At 42.3% G+C, this 27836-nt stretch overlaps 1 protein-coding gene across 7 annotated transcripts; it reads left to right on the top strand.

Annotated features, from left to right (window-relative positions):
• The first annotated feature begins 98 nt into the window (after positions 1–98).
• Positions 99–25963, top strand: LYSMD2 (LysM domain containing 2). Of its 7 annotated transcripts, none has more exons than XM_064365680.1 (3): positions 99–279; positions 23987–24318; positions 25373–25963. In XM_064365680.1, exons 2-3 carry the CDS (start codon positions 23987–23989, stop codon positions 25413–25415), a joined length of 375 nt encoding a protein of 124 aa, XP_064221750.1. In that variant the 5' UTR covers positions 99–279; the 3' UTR covers positions 25416–25963. The 7 variants fall into 7 exon arrangements, with proteins under 7 accessions (XP_064221750.1, XP_064221751.1, XP_064221748.1 ...); XM_064365681.1 differs by having other exon boundaries at positions 142–233; XM_064365678.1 differs by lacking the exon at positions 99–279 and adding an exon at positions 1812–2122.
• Positions 25964–27836: the final 1873 nt, after the last annotated feature.

Raw genomic sequence — 27836 nt, 5'->3', positions numbered from 1 at the left:
TGGGAAGCGTAGTTCCCGGCAGCGCCTCGCCGCGGCCCCAGAGTCTCCCCCCGCCCAGCGCCGCCCTCCCCCGGCAGGTGTCCCCTCCCGGAATCGGGGTCCGAACCCCGTCACCGCTCTGCAGGGGAGGACGCACTTGGTCCGGCGGGAAGGCTGGGCAGGCTCTTTGGAGACGCTCGGGGCTCCGGAGCGCGTGGGTGGCAAAGGCTTGCAAGCTTCTGAGGAGCATTCGGGTGAGCGAGCATCCTGACGTGGAAGCCGCCGGGAGAGCGGGCTCAGGTACCGACGCCGCCCGCCCCAGGTTTTCCTGGCTGGGCGGGGGCGTGAGAGGAGAGAGTGATTGGGTTGGCTGCCTAGGGAGGGACGGAGCTCAGCGAGGTGGAGGTTAGCAAGGCTCTAGGGTGATGGCCTGAGGGCCCGGAGAGCCCACGCGCAGTGGTGGCTTCACTTATGTGAGACCGGACAACTTAGCCTGTCTGGGCCTTCGCGTCCTCACTGTAAAACAGGCTTAAAGCTTGAAGAAGTGTTGTGAGGATTAAGCGACCCATAGCACTTAGGGTCTGGACTTAGTGCCTACTCAGTGAAAGTTCCTTCCTTGGGGGTTCCGAGGGAGTTCTTGGACCGGGAAAGTCCTATATATCGTGCTAACCTAAAGATAGTCGGGCCTCGTTGGGCTGGGTAAATGTCAAAATCCACTAGGTTTGTTAGTCGTCGAGCTGGTTCACTTCATCCCTTAATATACCCTAAGAGGTTCTCTCTGCCAGGTTCTTGAGAGCTCCAAAGACAGAGAAAATAACCTCAAGTTTCTGAAGCATGACAGTAGTAGGGGGTGACATAGGACAAAGACCAACGTTATGAAAACACATGGCATCTAGATTTACCTTCCAGAAAAGCCTTTTCTAATTAGATGTGGTCTCTCTCTCCTACTTGAACCCTTGCAGCATATTTTGGGCATAACCTTTGCTTGTGGGTCTTATCTTGACAGTTTAAGGTTCGTTGAGTTTTTTTAAGTCGGATTTGCATTCAGAGATGTGATTGGAGGAAAATGAACCAAAGGGATGGATGCAGCATGGCTGGTGTAATCTCTGTATGACATTTTAGGCAAAATGTGAAAAGAGGTGAGAGCTGTATAGTCTGTCCGGCACGAGGTGTGCAGTAATCATGTGGCCAAAAAAAGTGCTGCAGAGGAAATTCCATATCTGAAAATGATAACACTGGTTTGCATTTATGAAAATACTTTCCTATTCGTGTTCTCATTTGATTTTTACAAGAACCCTTGTGAGACAGGCAGAGTGAGGATATTTTTTTTTTCCCAATGATAGTTATAAGAGGCCCAGAGAGGTGATGTGACTGATTCAAGGTCATCCGGTGGTCAGTAAGCCTGTCTTCTCTCCTTCCAACCGTGGGCACCCCCAGCACTGACTCTCCTTTGCACATTTCAAAATAAGGCCATACCTTTCCCAGCAGATGGGTTGAACCAGAAAATAAAGTTAATCCTCTAAAACTCTGGAAACTAGCAAGATGAACACTGGCACACAGTGGCTGCTGATTGAGAGACCAGTGTTGTTTCTGCGATTAATTGTGGTAATGGGCTGTACCCTGGGCCTCCTGTCAGAATGACAAATCTGAGCCAGAAAGAGTTAAATGAAATGAGGGTGTGACCAAATTATTTTAAGTCACGTTCCCAAGTTTTCCTGTACATTTGTTATTTCGAATGTCCTGTGTAACCAACAGGATGCCTTTCACCTTATTACAGTTATAGTCTTCTGTTAAATAAGAACAGGACTGCTTACAGATCAAGCCAGCAGTTTTCCCGGAGAAAGCTGATAGTAGGCATATGCTGAAAATAATAAAGCAATTTCATTCATATTGGAAGAAAGCATAGCAAAGGTGCCCAATAGTGTACAGTATTTCTCTCTGGTTTCCTATGGTTCCTCACAAGGAAAATGGCTACATGTGATAAAACAAATGGAGTATTCCTTCAGAAACCAGTCATGAAAGGAAGCAGACAGAGAAATGATTTAAGTTAAAGTCATAGTTGGCAGTCAAAGCAGAGATGCAAGAGCTATCCTACAGCCCCAGAGCCATACTCCAGGAGGATGCTGACACCAAAATAAAGAAAGTGAGTTGTGAAAAGGAATTTCTAATCAGTCTCTGTCTGTATGATAAGTGTTGGAAGCTGGAAGGTATTAACGGATGAGTGAGGAAGGTAGAACTTTAACCTAATGTTAAAACTTAATGGAAAGATATTACCAGTTCCAGTCTGTTTAGCTCTTTTTTTTTTTTTTTAAACAGAGTCTCACTCTGCCTCCCAGGCTGGAGTGCAGTGGTGCCACCTCGGCTCACTGCAACCTCCGCCTCCCTGGTTCAAGCGATTCTCTTGCCTCAGGCTCCTGAGTAGCTGGGATTATAGGCACCCACCACCACACCTGGCTAAATTTTGTATTTTTAGTAGAGATGGGGTTTCACCATGTTAGCCAGGATGGCCTCGATCTCCTGGCCTCAATCTCCTGAACTCGTGCTCTGCCCGCCTCAGCCTCACAAAGTGTTGGAATTACAGGTGTGAGCCACTGCACCTGGCCTGTTTAGCTCTTTATATTTAATGCCTATATATTATTTTAAGGAAGAAAGGATGTCAATATGCCTATGACTTATCAGTTAAAACCCATTATCATTTCTGGACTGTATCTTGTATATTTGATTTTTCTACTTTCTATTTAGAAGACGAAAATGTAAAATTGAAACAGAACTCCTGGAGCTGCAAGGGACGTTACAGATCATCTTGTGTAGCCATTTCTTCCTGTAAATAGGGAAACTGATATATTGACAGTAACTGTCACATGGCAGAAAGTAAAAAAAGTTCAACATGGCAGTTATAATGAAGTATTTTAATTATTCATATTGGACTGTGTAGCATACCTCATTAGGAACAGGTAGTAGATACTGTTGGTTGTCTATTCAACATTCAGTCCACCCTCTTCTTTTTTATAGAAGCCTATATCAGTGTTTACACAGTAGGAAAGGTGACTCCATTAGCCTCTGAGAGGTACACTCTCAAGTCTATCATAGGCAAGAGGAATAGGATCTTCTTAACTGGCCTCTTAGAGTTTAGGAGGAGGCATGTGACCCAGTTCTGGCCATTGTAAAGAGACACAATGAATCTGGGTCTGCCATGTTGTTGTTGAGTCAGTCATCAACCAGCCGCAGTGCTGCCCTTCTTCTGGATCTCTTGTTATATTATATAAAAAATATCCTTATTGTTGAGTCAACTTGAGATGTAGTTTTCTGTTACTTGAAGCTGAAAGCCTCCTAAGCATTAAAGATGAAATGTGAAAGTATATTCTTTGGATGGACTGAAAGACTGCTTCCTAGAGCTGATTAAAAGCAACCACCACAAACCACAGGCACAGGAAATGTGATGGGTTATTATCATATAACAGATAACAGCATGGGTTTTAACATCAGACAGTCTGAACCCAGATCTCTACTGGCAGATTGACTGTGGCCAAGTTTCTATAACCTCTCTTAAGCCTTACTTTCTTTATCTCTTAAACTGAGGATAATAATCCCACATGGGGTTATTATAAAGACTAAATGAGATAATTTGTGTCGAGGATGCTTCAAAGGATGTGGTGGCTGGTAAGAACTAAAGGAGCAGTGACTATGTTGGTGAATTGTGAATCAAATCATATGTATAGTATAATTAACAGCAAACATCTAAAAGCTAATTACTGTGTAATCATGATCATGTTAAATGATACCACACTGATGCAATCAGCAAAATCCAAAATACAGGAAGCTCTACATGACAAACAACTGTTTCTTCAATAAATAAATTGCAAGAAAAATAAAAGGAGAAAAAGCTTACAGATACACAGAAATTCAAAGACAAATAACAAAATGTAATGTGTGATTTTAATTTGAAAAAGCAGCTGCTAAAAATTCACATTAATGAGACAAGTGGGAAAATGTGAACACAGAACATTTGATTATATTAAGGTCTGTTTTGTTGTTGTTGTTTTTGAGACAGAGTCTCACTCTGTCACCCAAGCTGGAGTACAGTGGCGCAATCTTGGCTCACTGCAACTTCCACCTCCCTGGTTCAAGCAATTCTCATGTCTCAGCCTCCAGAGTAGCTGGGACTACAGGCATGAACCACCATGCCCGGCTAATTTTCATATTTTTTTGTTTTACTTTTTTTAGTGGAGATGGGGTTTCACCATGTTGGCTAGGCTGGTCGAGAATGCTTGACCTCAAGTGATCCGCCCACCTCGGCTTCCCAAAGTGCTGGGATTACAGGCATGAACCACAGCGCCTGGACTAAGGTCTTATTTAAAAAATTTTTTCAACATGATAACAGTATCAATTTTTTTTTTCGGAGACTCCTTACTTTTTGGAGTGATAAACTGAGTATTTACAGAAGAAATAATATCAGGAATTTACTTTAAAAATAATCCAGTATGGGAGACAGGGTAGAGTGGTGGGGTAGGGGTATAGATGAAATGACTGGCCATGATTTGATAATGGTTGAAGCTGAGTGATGGAGCTTTATTAAACCATTCTCTTTCTCTCTCTCTTTTAAAATATAGTTTTGTTAAGACATATTTCACATATCACAAATTCACCTTTTAAAATGCACAGTTCATGGTCTTTGGTATATCCATCAGCTTTGGCCTTCCAAAGTGCTGGAATAACAGGTGTGAGCCACCGCCTTGGCCATGAATATAGTTAATGTCACTGAATTGTATGCTTAAAAATAGTTAAAATGGCGAATTTTATGTTATGTACATTTGTCACAATTCAAGAAATTAGTAATGTAATATAAATATGCAAAAAAGCATTGAATTATACACTTTAAATGGATGAATTATGTGATATGTGAATTATATGATTTTGGCATCTTGTCTAAAAAAATCCCTTGCTATCCTAAGATTATAAAAATATTGTTGCAAAAGCATTAAAATTTGCTTTTCCCAATTATGTCTCTAATCAATATATGATTAATTTATATGTATAGTATAAGGCAGGGATCTAATTGCATCTTTTCTCACACGGGAAACTAATTGTTTCAGCAGCATTTATTGAGTATGTAACTTTCTCTTGGTTATAGATTAAGTTCTCCAATATATGTGAATCTGCTTGCTGGCTTACTTCGTTGTCCCTTTATTATGTGTATCTGTCTCAGCACCAGTCCCACATTGCTTTAGTTCTCATAGTGTTAAGACTTGATGGCTATGAGGGTAAGTCTCCTTCCTCATTCTTCTTCAGGAATGCCTTGGCTCTTGTTAGTGTTTTATGTTTCATATGAATTTTAGGATAACTCTGTCATGCCGTCTGAAGAATTCAATAGGCACAAATTCAATAGGCATGAGATTCAATAGCAAAATCTTCAACAGAGATTTTGTTTGGAATTTTAATGAATTTAACATTAGTTTGTAAAGAAAATGATATTTTCATTATTTTGCATTTCCCATTCACAAACATGGTATACCTCTGCTTTTATTTATATTTCTTTTATGTACTTCAAAAAAATTTTCTATTTTTCCACACAAGGTACACTTTTCTTTCTTTTTTTAAAATCTTTTAATCTATTATCTTAATTTTTTTTTTCCTGCTCCCACTCCACCAGGAACACTTTACTTTTGTTAAATTTATTCCTAGGTATTTTTGGTGGCATCTGGCATGTCATCTTTTCACACTTATATTTTCTGATTGATTGATGCAATTGATGTTTGCATATTGATCTTGTATCTTGTAACTTTGGTGAACTCTTGTTTGAACAGTTCCAATGTAGTCTTTGTCTGTGTTGCCTATAAACATTTTAGTATTGCCTACTATCTGTAAACAACAGTTTCTTTCTTTCTTTCTTTCTTTCTTTCTTTTTTTATTGAGGCAGAGTCTCACTCTGTCTCCCAGACTGGAGTGCAGTGGTGTGATCTTGGCTCACTACAACCTCCACCTCCTGGGTTCAAGCGATTCTCCTGCCTCAGCCTCCCAAGTAGCTGGAACTACAGGCACCCCTCACCACACTCAGCTAATTTTTGTATTTTTAGTGGAGACAGGGTTTCACCATGTTGACCAGGCTGATCTCCAACTCCTGACCTTGTGATCCACCCGCCTTGGCCTCCCAAAGTGCTGGGATTACAGGCGTGAGCCACCGCGTCCGTCTTGTTTATTTCTTTTCAAACTTCATTTCCCTTTCTTCTTTTTAAAACTGCATTGGCAAAGACCTTCAATGTTAAATAGAGGCAGTAATAGAAGGCTTCCTATTCTTACCCTTCCCTTCAAAGGAAATGCTTTACTGTTTCATCATTAATTGTGATGAACTTCTAAGTTGTAGGTAGATACATATTAAAACAATTTTGAAGTTCTGGTTTAAAAAGGAAAACAATGAACATCTAATAACATCTCATGTAACCAAGTTCTTTTTTTAAAAAAACAGGGCCAGGCGTGGTGGCTCAGGCCTGTAATCCCAGTACTTTGGGAGGCCGAGGCTGGTGGATCCATTGAGGTCAGAGTTTTGAGAGCAGCCTGATCAACATGATGAAACCCCATCTCTACTAAAAATACAAAAATTAGTTGGGTGTTGTGGCATGCGCCTGTAGTCCCAGCTACTCAGGAGGCTGAGGCAGAATTGCTTGAACCCGGGAGGCAGAGGTTGCAGTAAGCCGAGATTGCACCACTGCACTCACTCTAGCTGGTGACCGAGCAAGACTCTGTCTCAAAACAAAAATAAAAACAAAAAATTAGCAAGGCATAGTGTTGAATGACTGTAGTCCCAGCTACTCAGGAGGCTGAGGCAGGAGAATTGCTCAAACCTGGGAGTTGGAGCTTGCAGTGAACTGAGATCAGACCACTGCATTCCAACCTAGGCAACAGAGCAAGACTGTCTCAAAACAAACAAACAAAGCCCAAACCAAACCAAACCAAAAAAATCCCAGGGTCTCATTGCGTTGTGTTGCCAGGGCTGGAGTGCAGTGGCTCAAGTGATCCTCCCACCCCAGTTTCCCAAGTAGCTGGGACTATAGGAGTATGACACACACCCGATTAATTTTTGTATTTTTTGTAGAGATGGGTCTCACTATGTTGTCCAGGCTAGTCTTGAACTCCTGGGTTCAAGGGATCCTCCTTACTTAGCCTCCCAAAGTACAGGAATGGGCCACCATACCAGGCCCAGATTGTAAACTCTTTGAAGGATGATACTTCTTTCTTGAAACATTACCTGATCTCATCTATATACTGAGACTCAGATTTTGCCTCTCTCTTGCATCCTGAAATGGACACACTGGATACCACCCAAAAGTTCATGCATGGTAGACTTATGCTAAACAATCTAAATTAGCATTTAGGATCTTTTTATTACACCTCAATTCAACCACTCGTAATCATGTGTATTTTTTTATTCTACTGAGCTAGGCGTTGCTGGAGCTAAAAAGATGAGTAAGACCCAGTTATGCCTCCCAGGAGCATGTGTCTGGTGGAGGAGATAAGACAGGCACATGCATGTACATGCAAATAAAACACAAAACACAGAGTTAAATATTAAACCAGAGATATTAATACAAACCTCTTGGAGTTCAAAGAAGAAACAGTAACAGCTGGGCAGGTGAGAAAAAGGAACCATTGGGAAGAATTAGGAAAAATCTCATGGAGGATGTATCATTTGAGACAGACCTTAAAGATTTTTAATATGTAGTAGAGGGTACTGGAAGAGTGGTGTTACCATTGGAAGGAATAGCACTCAAGGTATGAAAGTAGGAACAAAGAGGCCAGTTTCAGAGGCTCCGTTTGGCAGGAATACGTGGAGTATACAGATCAGAACATGAATAATAAGAATAGAAATGATAGCTTGAATGCCAATGTAGGGTTTTAGTAATGCTGTTGTCCCCAGAGAGCCACTGAAGGAGTTTTGAGTAGGATGACGATGTGGAGGCTTGCTCCTCTCCCATCCTTTGTCTCCTGAGCAGTATTAGCTTTGCCTCTGTCCAACACAGCAACATATCAAAACTTCAGCCAATGAACCAAACCTCCAGGCTCTGGATCTTCCTACAAGGTACCTCTTCTTGGAGAGCTGCCCAATACAACAGAAACCAGGCACTAGATTCTAGTAAATGTGCACCCATTCTGTGCACATACAGTGTGTTGAAAGGGTGTTCAGAGTAGATGGTGTTCAGATGAGAGTACAGATAAGAGGTCTTTGGTGGTTATAATATTAATATGGGGGGGTTGTGATTTCAGGGTATCAAAGAATAAACTGATGAAAAGAAGATGAATGGAGATAGTAAATTCCAACTGAGCCAGGAGAATGAATTGTATGTGGTCAGGCTTTCAAGGCAGACAGGACTTAAATTGGCACTAGGGTGCAAAGAGTGAAATCCGAACAACTAGGGGATTATTTTGAGGCCACCCATCAGGGGTTAGAAGCCCTCGCCCTCCTGGTGCAATGTTGAAAAGACTGGATGCTGCAGCTGTTGAGATGGACCTGGAGAAGCTATGTGTGTTTGATGATCTTAAGTTTTTCTGTGAGGTGGACTTCGAGGTCACTGGTGTAGCGGGGAGGGAAGTACCCTTGGCATTGGCAGAGCTTGAAGATCTGAGCAAGCTGCTTCCTGCTGGGGAATCAATAAAGGAGGCAGAGCAACGCTTTTTGTTTCTGTTTTCCTTGGCCAGGGCAGGGTTCTGTCAGGGCTCTGTCGGCCTGGAGAAGGGGTCCACCTGGGGCCTACGACGACTGCAGATGGGCCTCTCTTAGCCCCCACGGCCGCGGGCTTCAGCGCGCCCCCGCTCCCTCGCACCGCAAGGTCTTCCCGGTACGGGCGGGCAGCGGCGGGAGTTGCTTTGGCTCTTCCCCTTGCAGGTACGTGTGCCGCGGACGCCCGGGGCAGGAAGGACGCGGAGGAGGAGGCGGCCGCCATGCCCGGCCTGCCGCTCCCCGCCTCGGCTTCCCGCCCGCCGCCCCCGCGGAACGGCCTGCCGCGGTCCCTGTGAGGAGGAAGAGGCGGCGGCGGAGGAGGAGGAGGCGCCGCCCCCTTGGCGAGCTCCCCGACCCGGCGGCCTCGGCAGGACCCATGGCGGATTCCTCGCCCGCACAGTCCCTGCGGGAAGGCGGCCCCTGCGCGCCGCGGCCCTCGGCCCCCTCCCCGCCGCCGCGCCCGCGCTCCGGCTCCGAGTCCGAGGAGGCCGAGCTGTCGCTGAGCCTGGCCCGCACCAAGACCCGCTCGTACGGCAGCACGGCCAGCGTGCGGGCGCCGCTGGGCGCCGGCGTCATCGAGCGCCATGTGGAGCACCGGGTCCGCGCGGGCGACACGCTGCAGGGCATCGCCCTCAAGTACGGTGTCACGGTGAGCAGGGCGCGCCGCCGCGGCCCGAGCTGGCAGCTCCCGCGCGGGAGGCGGTGCGGCTCGGGGTGCGGGTGGGGGTGGTGGCGGGGGCGGGACTGCGGATGGGGGTGGGGGGCTGGGGAGTCGCGGATGGGGGGCTTGGGTCCCCGGGCGGCTCGGCTCCCCGGGCCGGCCTAGCGCGTGCTGCTGGCAACCGCAGTGGTCGCCAAAGCTGGTCCTGCAGTGGGAGGGGCGGGCCGCCAGGGCTCCTTCCCCAGGTAGCTGCATCGGGTTCCCGGCGCCCCGCCCAGACTCAGACCAGATCTGTCGCGTGAGGGAGACCAAAGAGGACTAGGGGTCTGGCCCCCCTGGGAACCACCTTCACCCGATTTGTAGAACCCATCACACTACTCTATATTTACGCAAAGCACAAGTGAGGTGAATTTTGTTCTCTGTGAAAACAAGCTCCGTGAGTCAGGAATGGTGCGGTTGCTCCTATTGGGTGGTTCTGGTTCTCTCGATTATGCTTCTTCATGTAGAAGTGAAATTACACCCTCAGGGCTCACTGGCAACCGCGAATGTGACACCTGTCGCTAAGCAGCAGCCAAGAACTGTGGTCTAGGCAGGCTGGAGGGCTGCGATTATTACAAATTTGTAAGTGTGTGTGTCTTGGGTGTATTGCATTACACCTCTGGGAAGAACATGGAAACCTGAGGGAACAAATTGTTTCATTAAAATTACTTATAATTAACTATGAGCTATGTGATGGCCTTTTTACATTTGGGCTCTGTATCAGTTTTCAGTGTTCTTTCCTGAAACACCTTAGACAGCAATGGGAAGAAAGAGGATCTTATCTCTATCTTTTTTTTAAAGTGAAACTCTTTCTGGCCCTTTATACCGAATGAGGGAGAATCAGTAATGTTTTTTGCACATTTAAGCCAGTGTATGTTTACCTGTCAGGTCCTTCTATCTTTTAAATATTTTGAGAGGAGGGACGTTGCCGTACAGTCATGTATTGACTTTAGCATGCCATGGAGAGCCCCATTCTGCCCTCTTGGGAGTTCTTTAAATGTGAACATAGAACTACAATTCTCCATGTAAATTAATGGGGCCTGGTTTGGGTCAGAACCAGAGGAAAGCAAAGTTGGGAAATACCAGCAGCTAAGACCCTCTGCTGAATGCCTCCTGTGTGCCAGGCGTTGCATTTGTCTTGTTTCCTCTTTATCTTATTTAACTTTGACTGTAAGCCTAGGAGGTAGGTGTAATTAATCTTTTTACAGATGAGAAGATGGATGAGAAGTAAGGAGGTTTTGCAAGTATGATCATTCATTGAGACCAGCTTGAATTAACGGTGATAAAGCATTTGCTTTTCTCTATTTACTCTATAATATGATTTTTATGAAAATATGTAATGTTTTCTTTATATTACTTCTGATATCCATTCTTATTTTTATCCTAGTCTTATTGGGAGCTCTCTCAGCACCCCGGCTACTGAAGAAGGAAAGTCTTTTCTGTCTGGTTTGCAGACATCTTGCCTTACTAGACTAGTGACTGCACCTAGGAATCTCTGATATATAGAAGAGTGTTATTTCCCATGCTCTCTTCCCATGCAATCTCTGTGAGACCCACAGCCCTCTGTGGTTTCACTTGAGTTGATTATAGATAGCTCCTATACATCTGTCTACTGCAGTTCTCTACCTTTGATCAAATGCTTTCTAATCCCTGTTATGACTAATACAATCTCATTATCCTTTTAACCTTATTATCCTTTTTAAAAATTAAAGTATAAATTAGCTTTTTCATTGCTTTTATAAAGACTTTGATTTTTAAGAGTTAATGAATCAGGAACTATGATTGATAGTGACACATAGTTCATTACAGGGTTTCCCAACCTCAGCACTGTTGATGTTATGGTCCAGATAACTCTTTGTTGTAGGGGGTTGTCCTGTAGCAGTGTAGAATATTTAGCAGCATCTCTGGCCTCTACCCACTAGATGTTTAGCACTCGCCCACCCTTATTCAGGCATTGCCAAATGTTCCCTTGGAGGCAAACTTACCCATGATTGAAGACCACTGGTTTATTACATATATTTCTCATTACTTTGGGCCCTGGCTTATAGTTGATAAAAATTTTAGAGACTCCTCCACTGGTAATATAGAATCAGTGAAAGTGATAATACTTATCATAACAGTGAAGTGATATTCTTGTTTTAATAGCTTCAGGTTTTGTTTTGTTTCAAGACAGGGTCTTACTCTGTTACCCACTCTGGAGTGCAATGGCAATAACATGGCTCACTGCAGCCTCAACTGCTGCTGCTCAAGTGATCTTCCCACCTCAGCCTCTTGAGTAGTTGGGACTATAGGCTCAAGCCACATGCCCAGCTAATTTTTTTATTTTTTGTAGAAATGGAGTCTCACTATGTTGCCCAGGCTGGTCTTAACTCCTGGGCTCAAGCAATCCACCCACCTCAGCCTCCCAAAGTGCTAGGACTACATGTGTGAGCCACTGCATTGATCTAATATCTGCAGATATTGATTGGATTTACTCACTGTGAGATTTCAAGGTGGAAACTAAAAAGACAGAAAAATATTTTTCTTCTCCTGACTGAACAAAAAGAAGTTAAGCAAATTAGATTTCTAATGTTGACTGGCAAGATCATCTACAACATATTTAAATTATTTTTTTAAAGGGTCAAAATGAGATACTGGGGGCTTAGAGACTCGAGACATTACACCTAGAAATTAAGTCAGTCCAGGCAAACAGTTGACCTTTATATACTATGTCTGGGAATCCTGCATAGATGAGCAGGAACTCTCAAGGAAGCCTGTCTCTTCATGGCAGCTGCTCAGCCACCCAGCTGGGTGTCCAGACAGGACTTTGGTGGAGGACTGGTAAAAGCCAGTAGTACTCTAGGTATGAGGAGGTTCGCAGAGCAGAGACTCTGACAGGGGGTGGAGATGGAGACCTGGTTGCCAGCCCTGGATTACAAGGGTAATAAGCTGGGAAGCCATTTTCTGAAGTGGTGCTGAAGGACTGGCAGTGGGGCACATCTCAGGATGTGGGAATATATCCATGTTCCTCAAACTTGCCTAGGCAGGACAGGAGTGCCCTGAGGCAAACTGGAAATAAAGGATTCTAGCTGACATTGGATCTATGGGATTGGAATATCCAGAAAAGAAGTGTAGGAGTCTCTGCCTTTTTTTTTTTTTTTTTTTTTTTGAGACAGGCTTTCACTCTGTCGCCCAGGCTGGAAGTGCAGTGGTGCAATCTCGGCTGACTGCAACCTCTGTCTCCTGCATTCAAGCTTTTTTCCTGCCTCAGTCTCCCAAGTAGCTGGGACCATAGGCACGCACCACCATGCCCAGTTAATTTTTGTATTTTCAGTAGAGACAGGATTTCACTCTCTTGGCCAGGCTGGTCTTGAACTCTTGACCTCGTGATCCAACCGCCTCGTCCTCCCAAAGTGCTGGGATTACAGGCGTGAGCCATCGCACCTGGCCGGAGTCTATTTTTAACAAGGATGGCTGCTTTGCTTGTTTCCAAAGCGTTGTTTCTCCTTGGTCTTCTTGCACTCGCCGTTCCATCTGTCTTTCCCTAATAGCTGGATGCAGGGCCAGCTTCATGGGCATGTGACCTGTGCAGTCACACAAGACCCCATGCTTAGAAAGGCCTCACACTTGGTTTAATGCCCTGCTGTCATCTCTTGAAATTTTTAATAGTTTGTGAACAAGGGCCTCACACTTTCATTTTTTACTGGCCCTGGGCGAATGACATAGCTGATTTTTGCTGAGTGATTTCTTCCCTTGTTGCCTTCAAGTCCTTGCTCAAATATCTCCTTCTTAAGGCCTTTTCTGCACACTGTATGTCAAATTGCAGCCTTTCTCTCCCAAGCCCCCCAGTACTCCTCCCCAACTTCCCTGCCATGTTTTCCTAACAGTATTTATTATTCATCCCAAATTTTTTTCTTTCCCTCAGAGCTACCTTTCTGGTGATAAGTTAGAGAATAAATAAGAGCCCATGTCCTCATAGAGCTTACATTTTAGTTAGTGTAGACAGTAAGTAAAAAAATAAAATGTTTGTTATGTCAGATATTGATAAGCAAAATATAAAAAAAAATCATACAGGTGAGGGAGTTAGGGAGGGCTTGTGGAGGTGGCTGGAATTTGAAACAGTGTGGCCAGGGAAGGCCTTGCTGAGAAGGAGATAAGGGAGGGAGCTGTGCAGATATCTTGTGAAGAACATTCCAGGAAGAAGGAATAATCAGTGGTGCAAAGGCCTGAGGTGGGAACATAATTGACATCTTCCAGGAGTACCGTGGCTGGTGCTTAGACTGCACTGGGTATAGTTGGACTAGATCACTTTGGACCTTGAAGATCTTTGTAAGGGCTTTGTCTTTTTCTCTGAGTTGGGATGCATTTAAGGGGTTTGAGCAGAAGAGTAACGTAGTCTGACTTGTACATTAAAAGGATCACTCTGGCTGCTGCTTTAAAAATGGTTTCTAGGGGCTGGGTGCAGTGGCTCATATCTGTAATGCTAGCACTTTGGGAAGCTGAGGTAGGTGGATCATGAGGTCGGGAGTTAGAGACCAACCCGGCCAACATGGTGAAACACGTCTCTATTAAAAATACAAAAAATTAGCTGGGCATGGCAGTGGGCATCTATAATCCCAGCTACTTGGGAGGCTGAGGCAGAGAATTGCTTGAACCTGGGCAGAGGTTACAGTGAGCCGAGATCGCATCACTGCCCTCCAGCCTGGGCAACAGAACGAGACTGTAAGTCAAAAAAAAAAAAGTTTGTAAGGAAGCTAGTACCAAGCAAGGAAACCAGATAAGATGGTGGCTTTTGCAGTAATGCAGGTGGGGGAGGGTAGCAGCTTGGACCAAAGCAGTAGAGAAGGAAGGAGGTGGTGAGCCATGGCTGGGGTCCAGATGATTTGCTGATAGGCTGTAAATGTGCTGCTTGTTTTTATTTACTATTTAGTTTGAATATCTCTCTGCTAGAAATGGGCCTGGGCGTCTTATCCTGGGGATGGGAAAGAAGAATGTGGCGTTTTAAGAAGGTGGCTAGGTCTGACACCAGATGGACCCAAGTTTTTCTGCTAGTGACTTAGGCGCATGCCTGTAATCCCAGCTGTTCGGGAGGCTGAGGCAGGCGAATTGTTTGAACCCAGGAGGTGGAGGTTGTGGTGAGCCGAGATCGCGCCATTGCACTCCAGCCTGGGCACCTGGGCAACAAGAGCAAAAGAAAAAAAAAAAAGATCATTATGACTCTTTCCTACTATCACTTTTTAAGTCATTAATAGCCATTAAAGACTGGCATTCATTATTTTCTTAACCAACTTCTATTGAGCCTGGTTGGTTTGAGGCCTTGCGCTAGATGCTGGGACTAGAAGATAATACATGTTATTCTCTTTTTATTCACGGTGAGTTTTTCAGCTACTGCTTTCTAGCAGCTTCTAGCTACTTGTGAAGGCAGGGAACTTGCCTGATTGATGTTTATATCTTCCGTGGCTAACCTGGAGCCTGGAATATTGTGAGTTTTCCACATACATGTGGACTTCATCTGTAAGAAAGCTTGACTGGTATGAAATAGTCACGGAGCTGAGCAGACCCTGGAATACGGGGCCCAGGGCAGGGGCTGAGTGAAGAGGTGTGGCCTGCTAAAGACTTGAACTGCAAGATTTGGTTTGAGGCTCATTTTCAAATCTATGAGACTGCTGCCCTTACTGCTGCTCAGTGTTTGTCTCTTCCCCTCCACGAGCAGTGGGCCTTTACATTGAATTATGTGTGAGTTTAGGCTTGGGCAGCTCTACCAGAATAAGAGGCATTTGAGGAAGTGGGTCTGGGAAACTGAAACTATTTTGGGTGGGTTGAGAAACTCTTAAATATAGTTCAAACCTCAGACGTAAACTTGCTTGGACTGGCATTCCCCTGAGTGTGTTTATCTCCACTGAGACGTTAAGACTCCTTCCCGAACCCTGTATTCTAGATTTAGCTATTGCTTTTTCAGTGATCCTGGCTCCTCCTAGTTAAGAGTCAAGCCTCTTGACTCTCACTGGGAGGAGGAAATTGACCAGCTCCAGGCTGCCACCCTGAATTTTTGTGCAGAAACCCTGGAGAAACCTCCAGAAAGCCATATAGAAACTGAAAGTGGAAAGGAGGCAGCCAGGTGGACCTATTATTTTCATAAACTTTTTGTCTCTTTGCTTCCTCCAGGCAGCTTACCTGTCTTTTTCCCTCTCCAGAGGCCACCTCACCCCACCGTACCCTCAGTGACTTCCTAGCCAGTTTTATTCTAAGGATTTTCTCTTCCTTTGCCAATTAGCTGCTAAGCCAAGTTGCTGCTTAACATTTCCCCTAACAAAAGTTACCGTGCTGATAAAAGGTGAAATGGTTGTCATTTTTAGGGAGAATAAACATTGTGATTTAGAAGTTTAGGTGCGTGTAAATCTTTAGTATTCCTAACTTTAGCCCCTGCTGCTGGCAGGAGATTGCTGATCCTGGCTAGTTAAAGAAAAGAAAATAGTGCACCAAAAGTGAGAGGTATGGCTAAGTAGTCTTTAGTCATTCGGGGTTTTCATAGATGCTCATGTATTTTTTAAAAAAAAATCTTTATTGAGGTTGCAAGCTGTAAAATTCACCCATCTTAACTGTACAAATCAATGACTGTTAGTAAATTTACAGAGTTGTGAGGCCATTCCTGGAATTCAATGTTAGAACAGTTCCGTCACCCTGAAAAGATCCCCGTGCCCATCCATTCCTCTCACTCTGTTTCCTTCTTCAGTCTCAGGCAGCCACCAATATGCTTTTTAGTCTATAGATTTGCCTTTTTTGGACATTTGCCATAAATGGAATCTCATGTACTCTTCCGAGACACTGTGGGGAAGAACAAAAGCCTTTTCCTCATGCGAATGTAGCAATGGAGGGGTCTCATTGCCATCGACACCTAGAAAGTAACGAGAGACAGATGTGGGGGTGAATCTTGGGAGAATCACTTAATATTTAAGTCTGTTTTCTGTAAAGTAATAATAATCAAATGAGAGCTGTGTCTGTACATGAAAACACACTGCAAGCCACACAGTTCTGTGTAAATGTTATTATGTATTCTGAAACATTTTTGAATGAGCTTCTCTTTTAAGGAATGGAAAAGAAGAAAGAGAAGTTTTGAGTATTGCATTCACTGTTAGGTAGGTGAACTGATGATGCTGGCCTAAGTGTCCTTTGGGGAGAGTTTGTGACCTTACTCAGCAGCCTGCTCTTAAGATACCTTCTGGACGGAAGCTTTGTGAATTCCCTTCAAAGAAAATTCACTTTATAAAAAGTATTTATAGGGGAATCATGTATTTATAGGGGAATCGTTTTATTAAAAACATTTTTTTGAGAGAGGGTCTTGCTCTGTTACCTGGCCTGGAGTGCAGCAGCGAGATCTTGTCTAACCACAGCCTTGACCTCCCAGGCTCAAGCGATTCTCCTGCCTCAGCCTCCCGAGTAGCTGGAACTATGAGGGTGCACCACCACACCCAGCTAGGGGTGGGGATAGTTTTAGGTAGAGATGGAGTTTTGTCATGTTACCCAGGCTGGTCTCAAACTCCTGGGCTCAAGCAATCCATCTGCCTTGGCCTCCCAAAGTGTTGGGACTACAGGCATGAGCCACCACACCTGGCTGGGGAGTAATTTTCAGTACATTGTTTTTAAGTTATTGATGCCACTTGTACTACCTAGTTCACCATGATTGAACTTGTGGCCATCCTTTGCCTGTTACTTTCCTTATTCTATAATCTGTTTCTTAGTGACCAGATAGTAAATTTATATTTCATTGAGTCATACTATTCAATCTAGATTAAGGGAGACTTTTAAAATGAAAGCATTTGATCAATGTATCTTCCCACTCCCATTCTTCCATCCCTAAGAAACAGAGAATAGTCCTACATCAGTTCGAAAGGCCACACTTTCTACTCTCAGCATTAATTGGATCTTAGGAAATGTTGAACAGAGAGTAGGTAGGAAAGCTATGGAGTTTTCCAGCTCTTCCTTGGAGTGGATCATGACTTTTCTTAGCTTTATGTGAAGTGAAATTGCCAGAACAGTAGACCCATCTGTGTTCAGACAGAAGTATAAAACATGCCAAAGCAGGCTGGGCACAGTGCCTTATGCCTGTAATCCCAGCACTTTGGGAGGCTGAAGAGGGTGGATCACGAGGTCAGGAGATCAAGACCACCCTGCCTAACATAGTGAAACCCCGTCTCTACTAAAAATACAAAAAATTAGCCGGGCATGATGGCATGCACCTGTAGTCCCAGCTACTTGAGAGGCTGAGGCCGGAGAATTGCTTGAAATTGGGAGGCGGAGGTTGCAGTGAGCCGAGATCATGCCACTGTACTCCAGCCTAGGTGACAGAGTGAAACTCCATCTCAAAAAATAATAATAATAATAAATAAATAAATATAAATATATATATATACAATAAACAAAAAACATACCAAAGCAAAAGAAAATATTATTTCGCCATTTTGGATTTTTCAGTTTCTTGTCTGTGCTATGGCAGGTGCCTCTTTCTTGCTAATCCATTTTCTGCACCCAGCTGCTGAAGCCATCTTTAACTGTAATCAGATCATGTCACTCTCTGCCTTCACCCTCCAGTGGCTTCTCATCATGTTTAAAATAAATTCCAAATTCCTTACTTTGGCACCCAAGACCCTGCCTGCTTGGAATTTTGCTTATTACTCCCTACACTTCAGCCACATGATTTTTTCCTGCTTTGGGGCATTTGCTGCTTCTTTTTCTAGATGGAGTGCTTTTATTCCTGGCTCTGCATGTCTGATTTTTTATTTCACCATGGGTAACAGAGTTTAGAGCTGATGCATTTGGCCTAAGCCATAGCTTGTAAAGAACAGGTTAAGATTTTCATTACCTTTTGAAAAACCTATTAAAAGCCTTTTGTGATAGCTGAGAGCAGTGATAGTATATTATGGTATTCATCTGGGCTTATCCATGTTAAATTTTCCTTATATTTTCTTATTTTGGGGGAGAAATTTTTTTTTTTTTTTTTTTTTTGAGACGGAGTCTCACTCTGTCACCCAGGCTGGAGTGTGGTGGTACGATCTTGGCTCACTGCAACCTCCACCTCCCAGGTTCAAGTGATTCTTCTACCTAAGCCTCCTGAATAGCTGGGATGAAATGTACACTCCATCATGCTCAGCTAATTTTTGTATTTTTAGCAGAGAAAGGTTTTGCCATGTTGGCCAGGCTGGTCTAGAACTTCTGATCTCAGGTGATCTGCCTGCTTCGGCCTCCCAAAGTGCTGGGATTATAGGTGTGAGCCAACGCACCCAGCCAAGAAACAATATTTTATGGGAGAAAATTTCTACCTTCTTCCTTCTCATTAGCTGATTACATATTGGAATCTGCCCTTACCTGTTGCTTTCTTACTTTTAATTAAATTTATCGATAATAATTGCTGACATTTTGAGTGTGTGCCATATCTTGTGTGCCATATGTGTGTGTGTATACCTTTTTTTTTTTTTTGAGATGGAGTTTTGATCTGTTGCCCAGGCTAGAGTACAGTGGTATGTTCTCTGCTTACTGCAACCTCTGCCTCCCGGGTTCAAGCAATTCTCGTACCTCAGGCTCCCGAGGAGCTGGCATTACAGCCACGCACTACCACGCCTGGCTATTTTTATATATATATTTTTTTAGTAAAGATGAGATTTTATTATGTTGGTCAGGCTGGTCTCAAATTCCTGACCTCAAGTGATCTGCCCACCTTGGCCTCCCAAAGTGCTGGGATTACAGGCCTGAGCCACCACGCCCAGTCCATATGTTGTTCTAAATACTTTACATGAGTTAATTCATTTAATCTTCACAATGATCATACTGAGAGGAAGGAACTATTGCTGTCCTTACTTTACAGATAAGAAAACAGACAGGGAATGGTTAGAAAGTAGGAAGGCCAGAATGTGAACCCAGGCAGTATGGCTCCTGAACTCATGCTTCTAAGTACTACCCTGTATTAAACTCAAGACTCAAATCTGTCCCTGTCCCTAGATTGGTTCCCACCTTGATGCTAACTGTGTCTGGATATCACTGGTGTCCTTGACTCTGGCATCTCATGTGTCATCTTAGAGCCTAGATCCTAAAGGTCAGCATACATCTTAAATGCTTACCAATGACATTGAGATGAAGATGGTGCAGCTCCTGGCTTCAGGAAGCTTATGAACCAGTTATAGTGAGTCACTTGTGCAACAGTATGTTCAGAAGCCAGGGGGAGCCCTGCCCGTCACTGCCTGTGGACTCCCTGACTGCATGCAGCCTCTGACTCAGTCACCTTGTCTAGTCCTCTGTAGCATTGGCCCCTTGCCTGGCCTTGGTGGCCTATTGTGCTCTGTATGATAGATGTATCCGTCAGCATCCCAGCAGGATACAGATAACACTCTCAGAGGATGTGGCTGAAGAGAGTTTAATGAAGAGGCATTTACTGAGTGTGAGCATGGTGAAGGAAACCAACAAGGGAAGGTGAAGCACTCGGGTGCTTAGCAATAACAGGGAGACGTTACCCCTAGGCCTGAAGGGCCAAGGAACACTGACAACATCTGGAGCCTTGGATATGGTACTCCCGATAGGAACTCTCACCAGAGAGGAATGCAGCCACTGGTTATGGTAAGCTCATTCTGCTGCTATTGGAAAACCAACTAGAATTCCAAGGTCAAGGGTGCCTGGGTAATGCAATTCTTAAAAAGTCAGACTCCTAGGGTTTAGAACAAGCTCAAGAAGAGTGGGGAATGCATTGGGAGGGGAGAGTGGGTTTGAAAGGAGAATAAGAAGCACAACAGAAAGCTTACTACCCATTTCTGATTACTTCATGTTCTATGCCCACTCCTCTGACATGTGTTAATCCATGTATGCAGCCATCCATCCATCTATCCATCCATCCATCCATCCATCCATCCATCCATCCATCCAGAGCACTTAGTGTGTATGAGATCTTTGTCAGACTAGGAGGCTATAGCAATAACCAATTCTTGCACTGAAAGAGTTCATAGTGTACTCTTGCAGTTCCCAGCTCTGTTCAGCATTTTGGATCCTGGTGTTCCCATCTATTTCTGTCTTCCATCATTATTCCCAGGAAGCAATAACTATTAGCAATTGTAGTCCCCTTCCAATAAGCATTTCAAGCTTATTGTATCAGCAAGAGCTCTTTGAGCTACAAGTGACAGAAAACCTAACTCAAATTGGCCTAAACAAAAAACAAACTCCAAGTGGAGTTTAGTGGCTCTTGGAACTGAGTATGTTCTGTCTTCAGGCTGTGATCCAGAAGTCTAAATTCTCACCTCTAAGGTGGCTTCAGTATCAGATTCTACAAGGTGGCAGGACGACTGCCAGCGTCTCCCGCCTGTCTCCTTCCCACAGAACACAGTAGAGAACTCACCGCTCGAAGGCCCTGCAAAAGTCTCCTTGCATGTCTGAATGATTCTGACATGGTCCTGTGATCTATCACGAAAGCTTGTGATGCTCCAAAGGGCAGAAATGAGTCACATGCTCACTCTGGAGCCAGGAGAGGCTTAGTGTCATTGGAAGCCTGTGTACTAAGAGAGATGGGGCACCTGGATGCTCAGGGGCAAGATCTAGGGGTCCTAAAGGCAGAATAGCATGTACCTGAACCTGCTATAGGCAGAGTGTCCAAGTTATTAACCCTCTCAAACTGGAACCAGGTCAGAGATGCTGGGATTTTTAGATTTTAATTTTGTCTTTAAAACGTGCCTGCCCATGTTTATGTTCTCTTTGTCCCCATAAACTAGAAACTAGAACACAAAAGACCATCCTTTTTAAAAATCACATTCCTTTAATGGAGTATCTTTAGAAGAAAAAAGAAAGCTTTACATGTGCTATTTGCATGGAATCAGCTTATAATAAAGCAGGATGAACAGGGTCCACTTAGTTGACAGTTGTTTTCGCAGGCTTTTTGAAGTAGAAATATAATTTTTTTGTTTTTATTCAGAATTCATTTGGCATTAAAGGCTCCCCATAATGTGGTCCCATTAGTTGTGCACTTTAATCCAGATGTTGTATGGACTTTAGCATCAGACAAAAAATCCCAGTTTAACTATGTAAAGAGCCTTATGTACTTGGTCAAATCTACCATCTCTTTTGTGTTTTGATTTCTTCATTGGAAAATGGAGAGTAGTACCATCCACTGCCAAACACTATAATCTTTACTCTCTCTCTCTCTTTCCATATATGTACACACACACATATACATCTATATGGGGAAATGTATGTATGGAATGTACATATATTTTATATATTCTCTCTGTTTCATATATATATATATATATTCTCTATGTGAGTGAGTATATAAGCTCTCATTTAATCCTTGTGAAAGGTAGATGGTACCTATTTTACACATGAGGAGAAAGGATCGATGAGATAAGTAACAAGCTCATGTTCATATGGTTTGCTGTGGTGGAGCTGGGATCTGAACCAGGTCTGGCAGCGTCAAAAGCCTGTGTGCTTAGCTGTTGCACCTCACTGCCAGCTACATACCTTACAAGAAAGAGTTGTGGGGAAAATTAGATGCTACAGTACTTGTAGAGTGACTGGTTTGGTGTGAGTCCCCAGGCTAGTAGGGTAGAGAAATCTGTAGACATATTATAATATGGAGTGAGGAACAGAAGAGTAGGCAGAGTTTGAGTCCTTTCTGCACTTACCAGCGTTGTGGATTTAGGCATGCCACTTACTTTCTTGTGTCTCTGTTTCCACATTAAAAAAAAAAAAACAAAAAACAAGATGATAATACCTAGATTGCAGACCTGTTATGATGGTTAAATAAGATAATGCTTGTAAATTCTGTTCCCTCTTCACTCCCACCTTCCTTCCCCATATCTGTGGTTTGTGGGAGGCATCCACAGGCTATAAAACCCTGTATTGAACTGTAGCTTCTTCGTCTGCCATTTGTATGATGATTCCATGGTGCATAATCTCTATGTCTGAGTGATTCTGACATGGGCCTGTGAGGAGAAAAAATCAATGAGATAAGTAACAAGCTCATGTTCATATGGTTTGTTGTGATGGAGCTGGGATCTGAACAAAGTCTGGCAGCTTCCAAAGCCTGTGTGCTTAGCTGTTGCACCTCACTGTCAGCTACATACCTCACAAGAAAGAGTTATTTGTAAGTAAATAAAGAGTTTATTTGTAAAGTAGATCTTCACGTACCCTCTAAGGTAGAAAGAATGAGACACTGGGCCATGCGCCATGGCTCACGCCTGTAATCCCAGCACTTTGGGAGGCTGAGGCAGGTGGATTGTGAGGTCAGGAGTTCAAGACCAGCCTGGCCAACATAGTGAAACCCCCATCTCTCCTAAAAATACAAAAATTAGCCAAGCGTGGTGGCAGGTGCCTGTAATCCCAGCTACTTGAGTGGCTGAGGCAGGAAAATCGCTTGAACCTGAGTCGCGGTTGCAGTGAGCAGAGATCGCATCACTGCACTCCAGCCTGGCGACAGAGAGAGACTATCTCAAAAAAAAAAAAAAAAAAAGAAAAGAATGAGACACTATATGTAAAGTACCCCCACCTCCTTTTCTTACCTATCCCACATCTCCCGATTCTTCAAGGTCTATCTGCGATTAAGAGTCAAATTGGAACCACACTTTCCCCATGAGGACTTTCTTGATGACTACAGCCCTACCTATACCGTCCTTTCAAATTCTGGTTTGTACTTATGTCTGTCCCACCTCCTGTATCTGTTATACAGTGAGGCCTCCATATCTATGGGTTCAGTATCCACGGATTCAACCAACCATGGATTGAAAATGTAGTTAGGCCGTACCATGGTTGCATCTGTATTGAACATGTACAGCCTTTTCTTTCTTGTCATTATTCCCTAAACAATACAGTGTAACAATTATTTACACAGAATTTACATTGTATCAGGTATAAGTAATTTTTTTTTTAACACAGTGTCTTGCTCTGTCACCTAGGCTGAAGTACAATGGCATAATCATGGCTCACTGCAGCTTCAGCCTCCCAGGCTCAAACAATCCTTCTGCCTCAGCCTCCTGAGTAGCTGAGACTACAGGTGCAGGTCACCATGTCTGGATGATTTATTTTTTTGATAGATGGGGTCTTGCTATGTTGCCTAGGCTGGTATGCCATTTTATATAAGGAACTTGAGCATCTTTGGGTTTTGGTATCCACAAGGGGCCCTGGAACCAATCCCCCATGGAAACCAAGGGATAACTGTATTTACTAAGCACAGTTCTAGAGGCATGAGAAGGACTGCATAGGCAAAATAGCAGCAATGGTAAGTTTTTTTTTAAATCAGATAATAGAGATGTTAAAACAAGAATGGAATTTATTAAGTGCTAAAATTTTACATTTTTGAACTTCAGAGATTTAAATCCACTGATATTAAAAACTGCCTTGTAGTAGAAATAGTATAGTGAGGAAAAATTAGTCTGTCCTTTTTTTAAAATTGGGAAACAATTTCCCAACATCTCTTAAAATAACTGGAGATATCTGGGGAGGTTACGGAAACTGAATGAAGAGTCTCAAATCCCAAGAAAGCACTGTGCACATTTTGCTTATGAATATTGGTAGTTCTGTGTTGTATAATAAACCTTACTCCTTGACTCGGTTATGTGTAACTCTATGTTTCCTTTTTTATATTTTAGATGGAACAGATTAAAAGGGCCAATAAACTGTTTACCAATGACTGTATATTTCTGAAGAAGACTTTGAACATCCCAGTTATATCAGAGAAGCCTTTGTTGTTTAATGGACTTAACTCCATTGATTCTCCAGAAAATGAAACTGTTGATAACAGTTTTTCTCAGGAAGAGGAGCCAGTGGTGGCTGGGGAAGACCTCCCTCCTCACAGTCCTCAAGAATCTGATGTTCCGCCTGTGCAGCCTGAGGAAGTATCAGCCAGAGATTTCCTGCAGAGACTGGACTTGCAGATTAAGTTATCCACACAGGCAGCCAAGAAGCTAAAAGAAGAGAGCAGGTAAGAATACCCTGGTACAAATGTCAAAGTCTGAATAAATTACTATTAAGATGTCCTTGCTGGGCCAAATCTTTCTTCTTTCTTTCCTTTTTTTTTTTTCGCTTTAAAAACTGCATTTTAGTTCTAGAAAGGCATTTTTAGTATGTAAACTCTAAGCAGAGCTACTGCCTGCTACACAAGGCTTTATCTGTTGCAGTGTTTTTATCTGTTATTTACTATACAAAGTTTGCTTCTTTGCTTTAGTAGCATCACTGTCCAGCTAGCAATTCTGGATAGCAGCCGAGTAAAATGTCTCTCTCGTTGACACTTTCAAGAGATGCAGTGTCATAGAAAATACCTGTAAAATATTGATCTTTATAAAACTTGTCAAAGACATTGTCTGGTATTTGTTACTGGGTGTTTCCTACATAAGATCTCATGTGAGCTTTTTTCTTTGTTTTTTAAATTTGGTATTAGGATAAACCTTTCTCTCTCCTATGGAATTGGTTTCCTTTTTTCTTTATGATTTGATTTCAAAAAAGCACAATCTACTGTGTTTCCTTTTTTGCTCTGGCTACTGGGAAGCTTGCAACTAAAATTGATACCTGGGTTCAGCTACTATAATATTTCTTATGATTAATACATTGGTTTCCTTCTTCTTTCCTTAGTCCTGATTTTTTTATTTCTATTTTATTCATCTTATTATATATATACCTTTTGTTGGTGGTACCTTAAATCCTTTTGAGAAAGAGGTGGAATATTGAAAACATAAACAAATATAAATATGAATATAATTTAGTATAGATTTAAAATATATTTAAATATAATATAAACAAATATAAACACATAAATGAATGACATTATTTATTCCAATAACTGAGATACAAATAAAATGGAGACAGTAAGGTATGTCTTAAGTATTGGCATTTCATACAACTTTGTAGGCATGAACAATATTCTAAGTTGATATATTCCTTCTTTGGCAAGTAGATATTAAATTGTATAATACGTTTATGTTTTAGTTTTTTGAATACAGTTCTAAATACTGATTTATGCTGTATTCATTTTCTTTCAGAGATGAAGAAAGTCCCTATGCAACTTCCCTCTATCACAGTTAGGTGATTTGGGGACATAACTGAAACTAAAATTAAGATATGTTTGGACCATAAAGAATCCAACAAATGAAGATTCAAAAACATCCCTTCTGGATTCTCATAGTGTTCATCTTAAAATCATAACTAGGTAGTTCTACCTGCTGCAATTGCACTGAAGTGATTAGTTCCCTCTGGCTTTCTCTAATTTTAAGTCTTTGTTATGGCATGATGGCAAGGTTGTATCCTAAAGCTCATCACTTTTGTAGGTGGTGTTAGTTTTTAGACTAGCTTTTATAAATACTAATAAAGCATCAGAGACCTATTTATATATTTAGGCTAAAAATAATGTCTATCTCCTTATGCAATCCTGATTATGTGAAAATATGGTTGCTGTTTAAGTGATGCTGAATTTGCTGTGTGTTTATAACTTAAGTGCTATATATATACATATATATATTTCGATATGTCTTACATATTCTGTATTAATATAAAGAACCAAATTTTGTCTGCTATTTTGTAAAAATAAACCACAAAAGTCTGAATGAGAAAATAAACTATGTTTTCAAACTTGAGTCTTAATTTTTTTTTTAATAAATGAGAAAATAAAATTGACGTTTATGTTATATATTTAAATGGTGATAGCTCCTTCTTCACTTTAATGGTTTTTATTATTATAAATATAATTTTGAAAAAGTATTAATAATCTAAAAGCGAATCAATTACAGTTACTAGTAATCTTGGCATTTTCATTGACCTAATGTGATTCAGATATAGTGAAAATATGGAATAAATCAAAAGAACAAATAAATAATACCATAATCTGATATTATATTGCAGAATTCTAGTTTAGATTTCATTGCTAGGTTACTTTATAGAGTGTTTGGTAATCTTGTACTTATTTGAATTGAGAGATTTTTATTCCCATAATTTAATTGGTCTTTATTATATGTGTAGTTTACAGTAGTACACTTTAAGCAATATATCATTTATAATTATATATTATTTTGGTCTCAATTTCTATTCAACTGTTACATTAAATAAATCTTTAGGCTTCCACTGAAATTCCCCATATCTACCCCATCTCAACATAGCAAAAATAATTTCATTTTCTTCTTTTTATTACTTTTTCTCTTCTCTCTTTTATCTTCCCTCATTTTCTTTCCTTCTGTCTCACTTCTTCAGGTCATCCAGTAAGCAAGAAACAAATGCCCTTAGGTGTTAATGCATCAGAGCTCGCAGAATTAGAACTATACACTTCCAAACCCTAAGGCTGACCAACTGCTGCATCCATGGGAAACAGTAGCTGTCAGCCCTTGTCTTGCTGATTTCTTGTTTGTTCATAACATACATAATCCTTTGTGTCTTATCTTTTTTTTGTCATGTTATAGCATCTTTGAAATAGGGTACTCTCTGGCCAGACACAGTGGCTCATGCCTGTAATCCCAGCACTTTGGGAGGCCGAGGTGGGCGGATCATGAGGTTAGGAGTTTGAGACTAGCCTGCCCAGCATGGTGAAACCCCATCTCTACTAAAAACACAAAAAATTAGCCGGGAATGGTGGTACACACCTGTAATCCCAACTACTTGGGAGGCTGAGGCAGGAGAATTGCTTGAACCTGGGATGCGGAGGTTGCAGTGAACAGAGATCATGCCACTGCACTCCAGCCTGGGTGACAGAGTGAGACTCCATCTCAAAAAAAGGTTTTTGGTTTTTTTTTTTAAATAGGGTACTCTCTTGATGCTTTGCTGTTTTCTTGTATTCATTACCTGAACTGTGGGGAGTTAGTTGGATGAAGAGAGACCTAAATGAAAAACATAAGGGAAGGAAAACAGGTATGTATGTAAGAAAAGGTTCAAACAAGCCTCTGTGGTGGCCTAGGAACCATTAAAAATGTAGTGTTATTGTGCTATTGAACATAAAATGATCTGAAATTTGAGAGTCATCCAAAAGACATTTGAAATTAAGACCACAATCTCAAAAACTTTTTTTTTTCTCAGTATTTTATTTTTGCCTATGGTCTCTCTTAGCATTCTGTAGCCAAAACATTGCTCATCTTCAAGTTGTTAGTAACTTGGAATTCTTTGTGGCCACAGTTGAACTGTTCCACACTGAGTACTTCAGTCCCTACCTTGTGCAAAGAATCACTGGAGTGGGCTGAGACAAGAAACTTAGGTTCTATCCCAGCTTTACCATTTCTTGGTCGCACGAGCTGGAGTATATCCTGTGCTTTTGTTCCCTTTGTGAACCAGTTTGCTCATTTATAAAACAAGACTGATGATCTTCCTTTCGTTTTGGTTGTGGGTAGGAGCTAATGAATGCCAATGTGCTTTAAGAACTGCAATAAACTCCCTAAGTACCTTCTTATTTTCAAAAATGCTGCATAGGCATTTAGATCCATTATAGAAAAGCAAATGGATAAAATGCTTTGGCCAGTGCCAGTTTAT

The sequence above is a fragment of the Aotus nancymaae genome, unplaced genomic scaffold (genome assembly GCF_030222135.1).
Source record: "Aotus nancymaae isolate 86718 unplaced genomic scaffold, 86718_ANA_hifiasm-v0.15.2.pri h1tg000062l, whole genome shotgun sequence".
NCBI lineage: Eukaryota > Metazoa > Chordata > Mammalia > Primates > Aotidae > Aotus > Aotus nancymaae.
This window is presented reverse-complemented; position numbering and strand designations above follow the sequence as displayed.

Bases quoted from the DNA above. Each gene is read 5' to 3' on its own strand.
- LYSMD2 (XM_021673157.2), top strand. From the start codon at position 9,069: ATGGCGGATTCCTCGCCCGCACAGTCCCTGCGGGAAGGCGGCCCCTGC. The intron at 9,342-23,986 runs GTGAGCAGGGCG...TTTATATTTTAG, and splicing joins CCCTCAAGTACGGTGTCACG to ATGGAACAGATTAAAAGGGC. The intron at 24,319-25,372 runs GTAAGAATACCC...ATTTTCTTTCAG, and splicing joins AAGCTAAAAGAAGAGAGCAG to AGATGAAGAAAGTCCCTATG.